The sequence below is a fragment of the Dunckerocampus dactyliophorus genome, chromosome 1 (genome assembly GCF_027744805.1).
Source record: "Dunckerocampus dactyliophorus isolate RoL2022-P2 chromosome 1, RoL_Ddac_1.1, whole genome shotgun sequence".
In the NCBI taxonomy this organism is placed as follows: domain Eukaryota; kingdom Metazoa; phylum Chordata; class Actinopteri; order Syngnathiformes; family Syngnathidae; genus Dunckerocampus; species Dunckerocampus dactyliophorus.
Genome location: NC_072819.1, coordinates 28,519,625 through 28,538,915, shown reverse-complemented (window position 1 = coordinate 28,538,915; position 19,291 = coordinate 28,519,625). Strand labels below are relative to the sequence as shown.

The window sequence follows — 19,291 nt, the reverse complement described above, 5'->3', positions numbered from 1 at the left end:
CTCAATGACTCAAATGACTAATTGATCAAATCATCTGGAATGGCAAAGAAATCAGTCTTGCACAACTCCGGCTTCATCAAAATTCTTTGATTTCATCTTCCAAACCTCCTCCTTTATCTAACCCAATACATGCTCAATAATGTTCATGTCTGGGCTGGCCAATCCTGGAGCATCTTCACCTTCTGCTTGACTGTTTTCTGGGTGAATGTTGGGTTCATGCAGGTTTCAACAAGTCTTTTGTAGTATTTGTATTGCAGTTTAATGTATGATTCATCAGAAAAATCAACCTTCTGCCGCTTTTCCACTGTCCATCCTTTCTGCAAGCTGTGGGCCTCGGCAAATGCAACACCATTGTTCAGTTGTCTCTAAATTCTTGCTGCCCACTACCTTCCAAATTACAACAAATGGCGAATTCTTCAGCAGAATGGCACTCCTTCAGATACTACAGCCTCTACATCAAAGTTCCTGATAGTGAAGGAGGTCAAGATGCAACAGGATTGTCCAGCCCAGTCACCTGACATGAACATTATTGGGCATGTTTGGGGTTAGATGAAAGAGGAGGCTTAGAAGATGAAACCAAAAAATCTTCATGAAGTCTGGGAGTAGTGCGAGACTGCTTTTGTTGTGATTCCAGATTATTTCATCAATTAGCTACGTGTGGATGGAGTCCTCCAAGCTCATGGCAGTCATATATAATATTAACTCTTCTTACCAAGGCACCCAGACTATATGTTCTAGTGTTTTAGTAGAATGTTTGTGCTTTAAAAGAAAAGTACAATTTATACCATACATTATTTTGATATGTGACAAGACTTTTGTCCAAGTACAATCATTGCGTCAGAACAACACATTCATTGGGGCGCTGCAATGACGTCAGCCTTCCCCTGGGCTTTGGGCTCATCTGGCTCTACAAGCTTCTACGCTGCTTGTCCTCCAGTGAAATGCTTTTCTCAAACGAAATGCATTATGGAAAAACTTGTTGCTGTGTGGTGGGTTTAGTGTTGTTTGTAAGATGACACCGTGAGTCAAACTGTATATATCATGACCTCCTGCAATTTCCAATGTTTTGACAAGCTTGTTGTGAGTTTTTTCATAGCTCATGATTGGCTCCTGTCAAATAAAGAGCTGCCTTGTCCTCACGGATTCATGCGGACCACAATATGCCATTTTATGATGTTGACACGTGTGGTTTATACCCCGGTGTGACTTATATATGTAGAAATCATTTTTTTTCCCTCTAAATTTAGTGGGTGTGGCTTATACACCGGAATTTATGGCACTGTACACGGCATTAAAACACGTATTCAAATTATGAATGTAGTATTCTACGTTCATCACTAGGCGTCAACGTTACTTAATGTTACTTAATGTTCAGTGAGACAAGCACCAGACTTGTTTCCTGGGACAACAGGCTTTTATTGCAGGTTTGAATTATCTTACAAAAGGGACATTAATAATTAAATAATAATGAATATAATCATAACAATAACATAGGCTACTGCTGCCGCCATAACCCATGCAAGCTAAAACTCAACTCTGAACCCCCGACATCACTTCCTGTCTTCCGCACAACCAGAACACATTTACTGCGACACACACGAGCAGGTTTTATTTACAGTTGGTCTTAAATGTCTCATTTTCTACTATTTTGGGTAATACGAGTGTAAATGTGACTATGTGGTTGTTATTTCATGCCTAGAGGTCTCTAGTAATGTTTAAAACTGTATTTAGAAGTTCATAAACAGGTTAGCTATGCTCCAACTATGGAAATATTCTATTTATAAATAAGGAATCCTACTTTGCGCAAAGTCACTTATCACGTTTGCGTCTGGAACCAATTAAAAGCGATAATTAAGAGATTACTGTACACAACACATCAGTACCTGTATACCCAAAAACAGATATTAAGGCAGCTCTTTGTAACAGGGACTGCACGGTAGCCTAGTGTTTAGCATGTTGGCCACAGTCAGGAGATTTATTTAGCATTGCCCGTTTGGGCATCTCTGTGTTGAATTTGTATGTTTTCTCCATGTACTCCGGTTTTCTCCCACATTCCAAAGACATGCATGTTAGGTATATTGGAGACTCTAAATTGTCCATAGGTATGAATGTGAGTGTAAATGGTTGTTTGTCTATATGTGCCCTGTGATTGGCTGGCGACTAGTCCAGGGTGTACCCCGCCTCTCTCCCAAAGTCAGCTGGGATAGACTCCAGCATACCTTAGTGAGCATAAGCGGCATAGAAGATGGATGGATGTGTATATATATACTATAGATAAACCAGAATAACCATCTGTGTTTTATATTTAGCAATGTTCAATATACAGTACAGGCCAAAAGTTTGGACACACTTTCTCATTCAATGAATTTTCTTTATTTTCATGACTATTTACATTGCAGATTGTCTTAACTGTGAATGAACACATGTTAAATTATGTACTTAACAAAAGGGGGAAATAACTCAAATGTGTTATGTCATATATTATTTTGGAAGCGTTGCCTGTCACCTGAAATTGTTTTCACTTCACAGGTGTGTCTTGTCAGTGCTACTTAGTGGAATTTCTTGCCTTGTTAATGGGGTTGGGACCATGGGGTTGTGTTGTGTGTGTCCAAACTTTTGGCCTGTACTGTATATGAACAATTGGACCTTAGTAGGAAACCTTTTCTGAAAGCATATGGGGGTAAAATAAAACCTGTAAGCTGTCATATAAATTTAGATCAGGTGTCCACCAAGCCACATTTTGCAGCCCGCAACTTGACATCAAAGATTACTGTAAATGCTGCCCGCGAGGTCAAAGCTAAGCCATTGTTACATAGGGTGCAAGCTTAAGGCACCACTGAACTAAGAGTGACTGTGTCACCTGAAGAAATGAACAGGGGAGTCACTAGACTACCTACAATCACGGTGCTAACACACAAAATAAGACAACACAACATGTAACAGCTAAGTAAATACACTTAGAGCAACTACTACTATGGGGAATAATAAACAACTTTAACACGTAACTTCAACAACTTTTTACAAACCAGGTGGCACAATGCATGCTGGGAGCCGACATCGCTCCCAAATAGGGTTGTGACCAATGTTCCCTATAAACTGCGCGCCCGCGCAATCTCGCACTGCTCCAGTGTTCTCCGCACACAGCAAATTTATGCATTGCACGAAATAAAATCCAACATGAACTGTAAATAAAATAAACACATACAATTTATTCTGTACCATTTTGCAATCCAACTCCATGAGTGACAGGCGACAAGTGGTAACAACATATAACACAGTAACGAACACTGTTCAGCCAGTGATAAAATTTATTTTTACTTACGCAGCCAATTAATGCATTTAACAGCACGTTACATAGTACATGCCCCTGTTTTCCAGGTTAGCGTATAGCTAATGTAGCAGCGGAGTTAAGAGACCTGCAGGCTAACCCATGTTATGGCAAAACGAACGGGCAGTACCACATCTACAAACCAAGCCAAAGCAGCTTTTTCAAGGTGGACTGGAAGAGGTGAATCTGGGTGACATTTTTTTCTTTTTCGAATGAGAAAGGGCTGCTCTGAAAAACGTGCTGCAAAGCTAAAGTAGCAAGTGTGGACTGAATGTCATGTGTATCTTAACCATGCATGGAGTACTAGCGTGCTTTCATTTTGATGGCCGGATTTACCGGAAAAAGGAAGCTTTACGACGAGTTTTCCCAAGTGTTGCCGAAGAGATCGGAAGATGGTTGTTTTTTTCCGTTGACATTTAATAAATTTTTTTTATTTTCACAAAAGTAAACATATATACGGGCATCAATTTTGTGTATATTTCCAGGATGAAATAGTGCCACAACGCGCTGTTGCACAATAGAAAGAATATTTAAGTATACATAATTAACAAAATAAATGATAAGCAAGAAAAAAATAGAAAATGAAATGATAAACTAGGGGTTTCCTACAAGATTCAGATCAGTATAATTGGATGATATAGTTCTAAGGCTTGTTTTGTCTGAGGTTGACAAAAAAGAAAGGTACATTGTGTAATATTCCTTGCTGTTTTTTTAAACCCACTCATATACAAAATACCACAGAATGAAATTTGAACTACCCCAAGTTGTTAGGTTTTGGACAGGTGTGATACTACAAGTGTGCACGTCTGATGGCGCTCATAGAGATCCAAGGAATGCTCAGGTCGTTTGTATGTATGCTCTGACACATTCCTTGTCTCTTTCTGGTGAATACGTCATACTACTACACTAAATATTTATTTTTGTTATGCTACTTTATTGCGTTGGTCTACCTGAGATACAAGAGATGTGTTTTCGGAATGACTTTAAAATAGGTATACTGTTTGTCAGACACCTAAACCAAAATCCTGTTTATACTTATGTTGCACTAAAACAGTCTCACTCTTTTTGCAGCATTGCTGCTTGCATTCCGGCTAAAATATGCTGCAAAAATTCCAAATTGAATTTGAGACCCCTGTTCAAGATCCTGTACCTGCAGTGATTTCAATGCAATATAAGGCCCTGTCCACACGGGAATGTTCCTGGGATTTTTTTGTTTGTTTTTTGGGCGGGTTGAAAGAATATTATAATAGTTGCATTCAGATGGGAACAGATCACTGTGTGAAAACAATTAATACACAAGGCACACCTATGTGTGGTGCTGCAAGCAAACACGCAGACGGAACCACATGACACACCAAATTATAGAAGAAGAAAAAAGGCCGGCGCATGAGTCTGTCGTCTTCCGGTTTACCAGAAGTGGAAGTAGTTTATGAGAAGTGGAATTACTTCTGTGAGTCAATTTGGAGAAAAAGACAACAAAACATCAGGAGAACTTCTGGTCACGGGGTGGCGACAGATCAGTGATGTCATTGTTTCTGAAAAACAGTGGTTTGGCCATCTATGTGAAAACGGCAAACCAGTGTTTTCAGATTTTCCCACTCTCGAAGCTGTTTTCAAAAAACACAGTTTCAGGTCACCCAGAACGCCATTTCCGTGTGGATGAGAGGCTGAAACAATAAAATACTTTGCCGTTTTGACCTGAAAACGTTTTACATGTGGGTAGCCCTCTCACTTGTCCTTCATTTATACATTCCCAGGTCTGTGTGTGCATGCAGGCTTCTGTTACTGTTGAACAGCAGACATTTTCAGGGGATTTGAGACCCTGTAGAGGTCATATAGACAATTTACAGAGCGAGGCTATCCTATAACCACATACTTATTCTAATCCATAATAAGAATCAGAATGTGGCCTACATACCTCCTTTGATTTCCAGATAAGACGGTCAAACCCACCACGGTCAACAACAGGAGTGTGTCGCACAACAGGTGTCTAATTTCTGTGTAGTAAAAAATGTCCCACGCTGTATTTTTATGTTAGTGGCCTGCAAGCTGTAACAAACTAGTGACATTTCACTATGAGACAATAGGCTGAATGCTCTTACGGAGTCTTCCTTATATTATTTTAATGTATTGTTCTCTACTGTTCTAACAGACCCTTTGATGGACACGCTGATGACCGACCCTGTGATGCTGCCCTCAGGGAACATCATGGACCGATCAATCATCCTCCGCCACCTGCTCAACTCGCCCACTGACCCCTTCAACAGGCAGCCTCTCACCGAGAGCATGCTGGAGTCAGGTAACCACTTTAACCAGAAATTGCACTTAAAGCACTTGCTTCAGACGCTGCTCCTCACATTGACTTTTTTATTCCATAGTTCCTGAATTGAAGGAGAGGATCCACACATGGATGAGAGAAAAACAGGGAGGACGACCTGTTTAAAGACTTGATGTCAGCTACATCCATAATCAACGGATCTGGCCCATATCGCCTGAAATCAGTGTCACTGCTACCAACAATAAACAACATCATGATTTTATTTTTATTTACAGTTTTTGCCCAAATGATGCTTAAAAACAACATAATAAAGTTAAGAATATTTTTTGCTTTCTGGATTTGTGTATACTATATATGTATATTCAAATATATACATATATTTAGGGATTATAATGCTGCAAGAATCAGTCTTCATCACAAACAGGTTTACCAGCGAAATGCATACAGTCACTTCATTGAATATTTTCAATACTTTATGGTTCTTGTGTGTTTGTAATAATGTGTATGTGGGCTTTACTAAAGACTTGTCATACTTTTGGGACGAGGGCATAAAAAGTGTCAGGGTTGATTGTTGGTAAAATTGCTGGCCCTGAGTTGTTGTAAGCCAGACTGGCGATGACAAACTTGAGTCGGTATAATGTGCAGAAGTCCCACATGTTTAACAGATGCACCATTTGTACTTGTTGTAGGCCAAGTTTAGAGGTGGGAATGTTCATCAAGGATGTAGCTTAACGATATTCAATCTAAAACGTCTCTTTGTTTGAGTGCAGTCAGTTGTTAAGCAGTGGTGTACGAAAAGATAATTTTTAAGACCTCTAATTTAGTCACATTTCTCCCTCTGCTGACTTTTCAAGACTGAATTTGCATCTTTTGGGCACATGGCTTCTATCCAGAACCCCTTGAGTGCTTCAAGAACAAATTGGTTGGAGTATGGCGGAATGTAGCATGAGGTCCAGAAACATCGGAACAGCTTCATCACATCTCTGGATGGTCTTTCTCAAGCTGTACTTAAGTTGACCTTGCTGACCTTAACTGTACAGGAAATCTCTTAACTACACACCTGTTTTGGAAGCTAGGATTTTGAACTGAAAATAAATGATGCACATTATTCCAAGCCGTGTTTTTATTTTTTCCCCCTCAATTGCGTATCTTGCTTGCTGCTGTAACAAGTGAATTTCCCCGCTGTGGGATAAATAAAGTACAAATACAATACAATACAATACAATACAATAAATTAGGTGTCAACTTGTTTTTTTGAACAATATATGTCATGTGTCGGCCTATGCATTGCATATAGTACACGGTAATTGGTAAAATGTGTCTCAACATTGCTCGGCAGGCGAAGCTCTTTGCGGATGCTGGTGGTGTACAGGCAGGGAGCGGTGCAAAGAAATCCTGCAGTGTGGCGTCACAGTGAAGAAAAAAATAGACGCCTTTTCCGCATTCCGAGCACTCCTATTGGCTAATTCTCCCATTCGTCATTCAAATCTCCTTTTTTATTGGCCAAATTTGCTGTCAATCAGTGTCCTCGCCAGGGAGTTGACGTAATCTGGGTAAATCAAGGCAGTTTATCAATTCTCTCTCTCTGCTTCGCTGCGGAATAGATAGACGTCCCCTCTTTTAACTATACGGGAAAAGAAGGCTAGAAGGCCTTGGTCGCGATTCCCCTGTGGAGGATACCGCTATAATGGGCTTTTTTCACGCAAGTGGACTTTACGACAGTTTCCCTGCTTGCGCATTCTGATAGAAAAACAACACGTTTGACGCCCGCTAGCTAAACGTTACCAGTCGCCGCTGTCCTATGGTGTTGGCGCTGCTGGATTGAGCGTCTTCCAAGGTGAGCAAAGACAGTCAAAGTTACTGATTTAAATCCCTGAATGGAACCACCAAACTGAAGTGGTTATAACAGATTAATACCAGGCTTTTGTTGCTCGCTTGGCAGGTGAAGCATTAGCTTGCATTAGCTAGTCTGAAACGGGCGGGTGTCACCGGACCGTTACCCAGTCCTATTATTTCAATTGCAAACCTAAATAGTTATTAAAACATTTTTTGTTCCATACAAATACATCAAAAAGTAGTTGTCTTCACGTTATTTCCTCCGCCGGATATGAGTGGAGTTTCGTTCCACAAATGCTAAAGTCCCAGTCGTAAAACGATGCACGGATTAGCTATGTCTTTAAGAAAAATAATATAACCCTCATAGAGTCATTTACATGTGATGTAATTTATATGCAATGTAATTTATATGTACAGTAATGTCATTAAATATCGCCACCCGTGCGGGGTTCGTTGGGGACAATGCGTCTGTTCTGTGTTGCTAAACTGAGCACGCAACTTGCACCCTAGCAATAGTATTCCACAACATACAGGAGCAGAGGATTAGCCTACTTCCCAACATCTGTTCTCTTGTTTTAACAAGTACAAGAGGTCTTTACACATTTTTTACTTTGGGAATCAAAAACGGGGTGCTGGCCTGCTGGCTCACTGTAGCTCCAAGCAAATTGGCCAGATAGAATTTCATGGGCGTATACTTCAGCATTCATGGCAGACTGCAAGGTTCTGCAAAATAAGATATAGTCTGGCTTTTAGACGCGGTGAGTTGGATGGATAGCTCAAATTGGGTCCAAACAAAAGTGGTTGTGTGATTTCAAATTTTGGCATACTATGGCTTCAGATTATTATTTTTATTTAGCATTTGACAAAGAAATTTAAGTAATGAGGGTGACTAGCTAGCTATTGGCTTTCTGTAGCATGTAATGCAAAAAGCGAAACACTTCCACGGTTATCTTTTACTCAGCCAGGAGTTTTTGTGTGACTAAAGGTTTGTTTGTAGTCGGTGTTGTAACTGTATGACATTTGGGGTATTAAAATTTAAATTAAATTACAAATGAAAGCTTTAAACTCTTTTTGAAGTCATTTTATCTCTGCTTAGTTGCTAGTTGTCGACAACATTTCGGTTGATTTATGCTCAGGCACCTCTGTCGCCCAAGTACTTGCATGTGAGTTCAGATGGGTTTCCTGAACGTGTGTAACGTGAAATGTACAAAAAATGTACATTTCTTCACGACAAACATCTTTTGTCAAAATTGTATTTGCTAATATTGGAGTTAATTGTTGATTAGTTATGAGCTCCAACTAATGATTTATTTACCCCAGTTGATGAATCTAAAGCTTGTTCTGATTAATTGAGTAATTGGTTCAGCTCTAGACCACAAACAGTTAGTGGTTTGGCAATATATCAGAAAAGAAGCGAAAATGTCAAAGTCAAAGCTGATGTGTGTGAATGACTTGTTTTGCCAAAAACTCAAAGATAATAGGTCTGTTTTCATGGATGACTCAAGGAAATAAAATGAGTCTTTTTGACTGCAAATGTAAGACATGCAGCACTTAGTAATGGTAATGGTTTAATTTATGTTGAACATAGTACAATTCACAGTTCCACATGTCAAAAAAGGAGAAGGAAGACGCAAAGCTTATTTAATCCAAACCCCCATCCGTTTCACATCAATTGCAATACATTTGTTCACTTCCTGTATTCCAAATGTACTCTTTCCCAGTTTTAAATACATGGGGAAATGATAATGTAGTATAACAATGTGGTAAAATAGGAGTCAAGGTTGTAGTCACAGTCATGATAAATAATAATAAATATATAATAATAATGACTGATTAAGGGGTTAATAGTTGACAGAAACATAGTTGGATAATAAGTGAGTATAGGTAATGTATTCGCGCACACACGCACACACACACACAGACACACACACAAAAAGAGTTGAGCACTAAGAATCCTTCTTTGATATTTTTTTCATTGTCACCCTTCTTTATCTTTAAGGGGAGACACACAACACAATTTACTGGGAGATTGTCCTAAAACTGCAAACATGTCTGGGGCTTCAGTAAAAGTCGCCGTCCGAGTTCGACCCTTCAACTCCAGGGAGACGAGCAAGGATTCAAAATGTATCATTCAGATGCAAGGCAACACTACGAGTAAGTATCCTAACACACAAACAAGGCAATGTCTGCATCTGTTCATGCCTATCTGGGCTGTGTCTCTTTCCTTTTGGGGGTGTTCAGCAGAGAACAGTGGCCTGAGCAAAGTGAATAGCGAAACAGTTGGGGACAAACAGGCCTCCAAAGAGAATAAATAAAAAGGCTTGCCGAGTGAAATTCCTCCTCTAAAGGGGCCTTCATGCCTGAGGAGTTTGTGTGTGAGAAATGCTGAGTTGGTTTGTCACAGACTGGCCTGCATACACCCCCCACAGTTCATCATGGCTTTATCCCTGCCAACACTGTGTCTTTTTGATTGAATGTGTGAGTGAGTGGCTTTGTATTTTTATAGTATGTTGTCATGAACTTTTTTTTATAGGCGTTGTAGAGCTGAATCATTCAGTTATGCCTAAACAGGTTACCTCATGAAAACTTTTACTTGGCTGTAAAAGTCACAACAAAGTGACGTTAAACAAAGTGTTTACCTTTTTGCAAAGTTAATGGGATTCACTTAAGCAAATGTTTTTTTCAACATGCAGTCAGTACAGTGTAACCTCAACAGTCAAACACAATCTGTTCCAGGACTCTTGACCTCCAATTTGATTGTAATTCATTTTTTTCCCCTATTGGAATAACAGAAAGAGTCAAACTATTAACATTGCAGCCCCATGCAATGTAAAGTGTAAAACAAGTGTAAAAGTTAGTTAACCACTGTCCTTGGATTACGAATGAGTTCTGCTTCTAGATTGTGATGTTAAGGCAATTTCAACCAATCAGAGGTGCAGATGATGTTATTTCTGTTGTTGTATAACAAACATGGCAGTGTACAGTAGAACCACAATCACAAGCTTCTTGCCATGCTAACATTCCCATGCCATTCTTCCAAAATAACAACATGCTTGTGAATGTTGTCCCACCAGCTAGAGGTCCGATCGGGTCTTGCCCCAAATTGCCGTCGTTGGCGGGGGTGTCTTAGCCGTTTAGTGAGCAAAATAATAGCAGTATAGCGTCCTCCGAAGCCCATAATGGCGCCTTTGTTTGTCAATGTAAAGCGAAAGTAGGCGTATGTTTACTCCTATACACACAAAAAGTCATTCAGCGTGCTTGAAAGCAGCAATGTTACATGTACCATTGCACACATTAAATTATACTTATCTAATGTGGAAACCATAGCACATAATTGTTATGTCATCTGTCAGCAACAAGCCAAAAGCTCCGTCTTCGCCATCCACATGAATACACTGAAGCCGTAGTTTTAAAATATCTTCACACTGGCTGGAGTTATCCAAAAGCGCCGTTTTTAAGGACAAAAACCTCCATATGCATTGTGGATGAGAGGCCAAAACGCATAGAAAAAATTTGGTTTTAAAATATCCGTATTTGTGTGGACAGGGCCACAGTTGTCTTTATAAGTTGATGTTTACATTGTGAACCTTCAGTGGTGTCCTTCTTCAGTGTGGCTGAGCAGGCACATGCTGCATTCTTCTGCTGCACTCCCGTGGAACACTCTGCATATTCTCTCATTGCGTATGTTGCGTAGTCTCGTGTTTATGGACTAAAAATTAAGTTTTTTATTAATTTATGGGAGTGCATACCTAAACACGAAACATTACAACATGGACTGTTGTAAACCAAGGACCACCTGTATGTCAGAACAATACACTCTTTACTCTTGTAATTTAAATGACGAATTTGGAGGGCGTTACAAAAATGGTGTCGTTTTAGACGTGTTTATGCATCAAAAATGTTAAACGTGAATCAAGTATAAACAGAAGACCCACAGTAAACCACAGTAAAATGTAAAAAAAAAAAAAAAAACAACAAAAAAACAGCAGTGGCTGGCCAGCTATTGGTTTGCAGTAGGAATGAATGAATGAAATGAATGAAAATAAACACAAAGGCAGTGGTACAGGTCCTAAATGTGTGATGGAGGTCTTGTGATTGAACTTGCCCTCATGTGACTCTTGAGTCATCAGGATCTGCAAAGTGCCAGCTTCCACTGAAGCCATGCTTCCTGTTCCATCTGAGAGATTAACTCAAGTCTATCGCACATGATCATTTGTTGACCCAGTAACAAGAAACTACTGTATTCGCCCTACAGCATTTGCTTGGGTTTGCTCTGTCAGTCATATCAGACTCATTAGACTAAGCCAGTGCCTCTCAAATAGTGGGACGGCGCGTGAGAGGTACGGAGTACTTTCAGTGTTAATGCAGACCTGCCAACATGTACAAATTTATTGTACTCGGTATACAATTTGGCTCTTGAATACACTTGTATGCTTCACTGCTCTCCTTTTTGTTGCATTTTCCTGGTTTCAGTTTCGAGTTCAGCCTGTACAATGCAGATAAATAGATATTATCAGTTTCTCAATAGTATTTCAAATTGAGGGGGGCATGAAAACATTTCTTTTCCCCATAGGGGGCATGACAGAAAATAATTGAGAACCACTGGACTAAGCCAACATGAATCTACCCACCCAGTTATGGCTGACTTGCTTTTTATCCCATACGCTCTCCTCAAAGAAAAGCTACGCGTGAAATCCCCACAGTGCTTCTTTTTGGATTTTCATAATGTCAATCTCCATTGGGTGGTGTGGGTGTGTGTGTGTGGGTGTGTGGGTGGGTGGTCTGTAGCAGAACTGCAGTGGAATATGCAGCATTTTGGTGGCTTTGAGTCACTGCATAGTCCTTCCATCACACGGGCAGATTGCAGAGCAGAAAGGGGGGCTGGCAGACAGCCACACTCTCCCTTCCTTGGGACTTCATTGCAGATGGTATGCTGAGAATGCTGTCGTATTAGGATGCAGAGAGGCTGAATGTAGCACACACACCTTCATACATGCTGTCAAGACTTGACATGTAGTGTGAATACTCACTTAATGTACGATCACCCTCTAGTAAACAAAGCATAAATACTTTGGTATGAAATGGTTTACACAGCAGATGAGCTCTAATTATTAGATCACCAGAGTCATTGGTCGCCAGCAAAACATGTACAATATAGCAGATAAGTAAGAGACACCATTACAAAGTTATATAGCATTAAAAAGTACCTACAGTGACTTCCTGTTCAATGCAAAGTAAGCTTCCAAAATAAAAGCAAGGCAGTATCAACTTTGATTCTACCACAGCAACTTACAAAATGCACTTGTTAAGTTTCTTTTTTAGATTGTTACCCATCGAACGGAAGATTTGCGCATGTACGAAAATTTATAAGCAGTTCCACTGCATTTGTTAAGTTTCCCATGTAAATACATTTTTATTTGCCTTAAAGAATACCTTATACTGTAGCACAGTTCCATTTGGTTGAAGGCAAAGAGCCACAACTGCTAGACATGAAAGCAGCATTGACTGGCCAACTTTGGAGCTGCATGACAAAAATTAGTGTTAAATCAATTTTCTTGGTCATTGTGGAGGTGTTAGGTAGTAGAGACAAGGATGTGACACTCCCTTCCTTCTGCTCTGTGCCTCAAGGGCCTATTGTGGGGCTGTTTGTGTCAACAAGATAGAAAAACAGACAGCTTGGGGGTAAGGGCAGGATATGCTGTCTCCCTCTCTCTGCCTCACTCACCTACTTGCCATGCATGGATAGGGATGGAGTGAGAGCAAATTGATTATTCACTGTGCGGGGATTGTGTCCAAGGCTTCTGCAGGCAGGCAGGCCGCAAACAAGTAGAGGCCTCTTTTTGAGTGGAGACTCTTAAACATAGCTGAACTAATATTGTTATAAAAGGATGATGCTAGAAGATTGGGCTGGTCCATTTAGTTGTGCTTCACATGGCATCCACAGCCTGCCTTCATTAGGGACCTGATGTGTTCTACACATTGTCATGCTCTGTGTTGTTATGTAACTCATGTCATGCTTCCCCTCTGTTCGGTGAGCGGCCTTGCATGTATGGATGGCCAAAAATGGTGACCAAGTCTTGCACCGTGCTCACAGAGAGGCGCTGATTATAGTAGAACAGCCCTGTGGATGTGTGTGTCACGCATGATTTGTGTCGAGCGCTATTCCAAATCCTTCAGGCAAATACATCAGCATACCTCATATTTGTGTCTTTGAAGTTAGTGTTACACAATACCACTTTGCAAAGAGGAAGTACACTAATTGACACAATCTGAAGGTCAACGTGCCAATTAAAATGTCACCTATCAGCTACAATTTAGCTGAGTGAACTAAAGTGGATGGTGTAGCTCTTTGGTCAGGATCCCATAACACGGCCCATGACGCTGCACCTTCTGCAGACAGGTCTGATTGACCTGATTAGGAGCAGTAATCCACAAGTTTGCTTGGGGATGCCACGCCCTGCCAGCGTAATCCCTGTGACCCTTATAGGTGTACGCATATGAGCTGACACTCCAGGGTGTCACATTCCTCATTGCCTCATGCTGGGATTGACATAGACCAACACACACATGTGCCCACGTGCGCCCACTCGTAGAGCCGGTTGACATTTCAGACTAACCTCCTAATGAGGGGGGAGGACAGGCAGATGTCTGTGTCTGTTATCAGCGCACACTGTCATAAGACTGTTTAGCCACAAGGATAATTGCATTTTACGCACGTATTTATTTGACTCCAAACAGTTAAATCCCAAAAATAGAGGATAATGAAGGACTATGTCAACTTCACACAAAATTTGAAGGTAATGTTAAATTTGACAAAAAATGGCATTAGGATTCATCACGGCTCCCACAAACATTCAACACTGTCTGAAACATTTGCACAATGTTAGAAACTCCCACAGGGTGACAAAAAGTCATTAACTATACTAGAAAAGAGCCATCCCCTGTTGGTGGTAAGTAATGTTGAGTTTAAACGCTTCATTGAGCACCTCAAACCTCTCGACGTTACGGCTAACTTCCACCACATTGTCGATAAAACTATACCCCAGATGCGTAAAGAAGTAAATGGGTCAGTTTTGCACGTCGTTTTTTTATTGTCACAAAACAGATGATTATTATTTGTTCCATCCATCCATTTTCTATGTCGCTTCTCATTAGGGTTGCGGGGGCATGCTGGAGCCGATCCCAGCTGCCTTTGGGCGACAGGCAGGGTACACCCTGGACTGGTTGCTAGCCAATCGCAGGGCACATGTACACAAACAACCATTCACACTCACATTCATACCTATGGACAATTTAGAGTCGCCAATGAAGCTAACATGCATGTTTTTGGAATGGGGGAGGAAACCGGAGTACCCGGGGAGACATGCAAACTCCACACAGAAAATGCCCAAGGGAGAATCAAATCCAGGTCTTCCCTATCTCCAGGCTGTAACTGTGTGGCCAACATGCTAACCACTAGACCACCGTGCCTTGTTACTGTCGTACAAAATACAGTGTACAATTGTATTGTACACATTGTAGAAGTGAGAGATATAAAAATAACTTTTAAATTTGTCTCGTGTGTATTTAAAAAATTAAAGTCCCCACTGAAATTGTTTGCCCAATTATGAATAGGGATAAGTGTTTATTTTAATTTTTTTTTATTTGGTAGCAGTGCCAAATCGGTACTTTTTAAATGGTGCCGGTGCTTAAACGGTGCCCAAACAGATACTTTAAAAAAGGAAAACATATGAATTTTCTTAAAAAACAATGCCTTTTATTTTTATGGAATTTTGTGACATGCAAATTGAATAGAATAATTGAATTACATACTTGACGTGACTATTCCCAAAGACACCACGTGGCAGTGCGATCAAGACTGACACCACCATCCTGTTTTGAACAAGAACAAGAAACTGAAGAAACAAGGGTGGTCTAATCATTTTTTTGTATGACTGTACGTGTTTTTTATGAGTACCATTGGCCTAGCTCAGACCTCATGGCCCGCATTTACAGTATTCTTCCATGTCAAGTGGCGAACTGCAAAATATGACCGTGTTTTTGATTTTGAGCTTGGAAAAGTTAATGCTAGGTTTAGGCATTCGTTTCTGTGTTGCTATGTGAAATCAATGTGCCCAGCAAGGAAGTTCCAGTAATGCTTAAAGGACCACAATACTGTAAATATAATATGTTATCATGAATTTACCTGTTACTACATGGTAACGGCATGTACAGTACATAAACCCTTGTTGGAGGTTTTTGGAGGTGTTTTAATAGCGGTCTTTGTAGGTGGCATAGGTGTGTCCCATTACCTGCAGTAATGAGCTGTGTCTTTTTATCAGTTTTTATATCTTTGGAATGCACAGAAAAGAGAAAGGCATGTGTGTTCATGTCATAAGGATTGCAGATGATGGGCAAAATTCCCCAAAAATCATTTAAGTCACTAACTGCATCTAAAATTACATTTTCACATTAACCTGAGATATCATATCAGAATCCAAATTCGATTTTGTATAAAGTTTCTGTCTCAACTAATAATCATAATGAAGTGCTTTGATTTGTAGCATCAGTGAGTAATGATCATTAGTGTTTCAGTAGTCTCAAGTATCCTTCACCTTATGGTATAGAACAGTGGTCCCCAACCCACAGACCGCGGCCCGGTACCGGGCCGTGGGTCATTTGGTACCGGGCCGCACAGAAAGAAAAAATAATTTCAATTATTTAGACTACTACTGTATTTTTATCATTTTTCTTTCACCTCATATTTGGTGTCAAATGCTGATACTATGTGGGAATGCATAAAGGTAAGTTTTGATGACTTATTGAGTGCTAATGTGCACATTTGTCTCAAGTTAATTCATGCTAGTGTGTAACCACACACGTCAAACAGCGATGTAATAATCTCTCTGGAAAAACTTGGCTGGAACTTGAACAGGTGATGGTGGGTCGGCATTCATTTTGTGCTTTTAATTTGATGTTATTCATGTCTTAGTTTTGCACAATACATAATAAATAAGATAAATTAGATGGCTATAATGTACGAGCCCCCCAATCCTCCCCACCAGGACACCCCCCCACCCCATTTAGCAGCTTGACACCACACAAAAACAAAAGGTTAGCATGTTGGCCACACAGTCACAGCCTGGAGATAGGGAAGACCTGGATTTGATTCTCCCTTGGGCATTTTCTGTGTGGAGTTTGCATGTCTCCCCGGGTACTCCGGTTTCCTCCTCCATTCCAAAAACATGCATGTTAGCTTCATGCTCAAACAAGGTTTTACTGGAGATTTTGTATTCAAGTGATTATTTAGATAATGTATTAATGTTTGTAATTGTATTAGATGTAGAAAAATGACCAGCCTCGTACACCTGACACTTGACAATGCTAAATGAGTGCACTCGTGAAGCACTCAATTAGTTGAATTGTTATTAGAGAACGTCTCTGCGCCTCTGTTGTGTTTCTCATTTGAGGTGTCATTTCTTTTGTAATGTAAATACTATGGTATACAAAATGGCGCTCATTTAGTTAGCTACACAAGCATTGTTGACTCATCCTCTTATATTGTAATCCCACTACCACAGTAAAAAAGCAGTACTCACTCTGCTCTTCCAGTCAGACTGTACTCTCAGCAGCCCTCATCTTTCATGGTTCATCTCAGACTAGGCCTGTCATAATAACAAATATTGCTGGATGATAATTGTCCCACAAATTATTGGCGATAAATGATATCACGGTCAACATTATTTTGAAACAATTTTTTTCATGAATATAATGATGATATATGGTATTATGATGCGAGTACACCGTATCAAAAGCAAGTCAATCAAAAGTCCATTTGGTAGAGACAGAAGAGGAAAACAACACACATGCACATATATCGAGACCAGCAAAATGATGGACTTCAATTTTATTTATTGTGCGATTCATTGATTTATTGTTTATTGTGACGGCCTATCCCACACTGAAGCCCCTGTTCTACCATGCGATACAGTTTAGTTCGGTTAAGAATCAAATGTTTTTTTGTTTGTTGTCATTCTTCTTCTTCCTTCTCTTTTTTGGACCTTTTCAGTTGTTCAAGTGTAAATGTGATGTTCTTTAATGTAATTTTTTTAAAGCATGTTTGAAATAAACTAAACCATTACCTTTATCATGAACATTAGTGTTTGTGAAAAGAAGATTCAGTCTTCAAAGTGCTGTTTTTCATCATCCTTTTTTGGGGGTTAGCAACTAGAGCTTGACCGATATGGGATTTTTGGGGCCGATACTGGGGTCCGAAGTCCCTCCATGAACTTCAATTGGTCCAGAACTCTGCTGCCAGCCTCCATTCACCTCACTGTGCCCTCTGCCCGCCTCGGCATCCCAAACTCTGGAACTCCTTTCCAACAGACATCCAAAATATTGACAAATTCCCCATCTTCATATCCAGACTCAAAACCCATCTGTTGAAGACTGCATACTCCCTTTGACTTGTTTGTTGTTTTTATCCATTGTTTTTTCATGTGCAGTGTCCTTGGATTTGTAGAAAGGGGCTTATAAATCAAATTTATTATTACTATTATTGTTATCTGATATATCGACCGACATCCGATATATTGGCAGATAACCAATATATATAAAATACGAGCATATACTGTACATGAAAATAAATTCTTATAATACCCAAAATACTATTGAACAAAAAGAAGCAGAAGACTACTAAGTTGAAATAAGGAACTTTAATTACTAACACTGTCAACATAAGGACATGCCTCTGTGATGCACATTTACAAATTTGTAGTGTTCTTTGCTTTGCTGGTGCTGGAACCATGACTAACTTGTGCACTGCACATGCTGCATTTAACGCCTGTTGAGAGTTTTGTGAAGTGGCTCCACACCTTACTCTTCATTTCTGCCTATGAAATGAAAATGTATACATTTAGTGCATTTTGGTAATTAGCCTAGAATTTGATATTGTAGTTGACCATTTTAAAATAAAAACAAGTGGCTGCATTCAGCTGAAAGTGATAATACATGTGAAGTGATTTTAAATTTATACATGATGTATTTATAGAAGTGCTTATTCACAAAAACATCTTACCAATGTCAATTTGTCATATTTACTAGCTATTGAAAAGTTGTATCTTCAGCCACTGAGTATTTGCAAACAAATGAAAAACAAATGCTGAAGCAAACTTAAAAATTGGGGGGGAAAAAAAGTTGACTCCAAATAAAATAAGAAATAATCAAAACATGCATCACGTTACTACACTTAATAAAAGAGACTGAACTACATTTTATGTAACAATATAGCTGCTGTCAAAACATGCAATATATAAAATTACAACTAAACACTTAGATGGAGATTTATGATAAGTACTGTCCCTGGTGAGAAATGTCCAAAAAGCAAAAGAAAAATAATCAGCCTGTAAAAATGCCTGTAAGAAGAAGAATACATTATACAGGAAATTTGTCACTGAACAAACTAAAGAAGCAGAAAAAAAGAAAAAGTCATATAAAAACGAGTTGACAACAATCTTGAGTGTGTAAGAAGGAACATTATAGTCAATTATTATATAAGAATAAAAATGAAAATGAAAAATGACATTAGAGCAACTTGGGGCATTTTAAATAGTATTATAAAGAACAGTACTAAGAAAGCAGACTACCCTCATTATTACTTTGTAAATATTGCACCAAAATTGGAAGAAGAAATTCTAAAATTCTGGACAATGGAGGAAAGGAATAAAACAATAGATAGGAATCCTAATTCCATGTTTCTTACTGATGTAACGAAAAAGGAAATCACTAACATTGTCAGTAATTGTAAAGCAAAAAAAAAAACAACTGATTTGTAATGGAATGGAAATGGAAACAATAAAAAGGGTTATCGA

General features: G+C 39.5%; 2 protein-coding genes across 26 annotated transcripts in view; both read left to right on the top strand.

The window, feature by feature from the left end:
* Nucleotides 1–6,805, top strand: part of ube4b (ubiquitination factor E4B, UFD2 homolog (S. cerevisiae)) — a 33,085-nt gene extending 26,280 nt beyond the window's left edge. For 2 of the 3 annotated variants that reach the window (XM_054777024.1, XM_054777014.1), the window contains 2 exons: nt 5,481–5,627; nt 5,707–6,805. In XM_054777024.1, the coding sequence (XP_054632999.1) occupies nt 5,481–5,627; nt 5,707–5,771 (212 nt within the window). In that variant the 3' untranslated portion in view covers nt 5,772–6,805. The remainder of the gene's footprint in view (nt 1–5,480; nt 5,628–5,706) is intronic. The other variant, XM_054777032.1, reaches the window with a different exon arrangement.
* Nucleotides 6,806–7,151: 346 nt separating this feature from the next.
* The window catches only part of kif1b (kinesin family member 1B), a 72,787-nt gene continuing 60,647 nt past the window's right edge, over nt 7,152–19,291 (top strand). For 7 of the 23 annotated variants that reach the window (XM_054788430.1, XM_054788475.1, XM_054788419.1 and 4 more), the window contains exons 1-2: nt 7,158–7,443; nt 9,442–9,596. In XM_054788430.1, coding sequence (XP_054644405.1) covers nt 9,491–9,596 — 106 coding nt within the window. In that variant the 5' untranslated portion in view covers nt 7,158–7,443; nt 9,442–9,490. Of the gene's footprint in view, nt 7,444–9,441; nt 9,597–19,291 lie in introns of all 23 variants that reach the window. The other 16 variants (XM_054788392.1, XM_054788403.1, XM_054788411.1 and 13 more) reach the window with 4 other exon arrangements.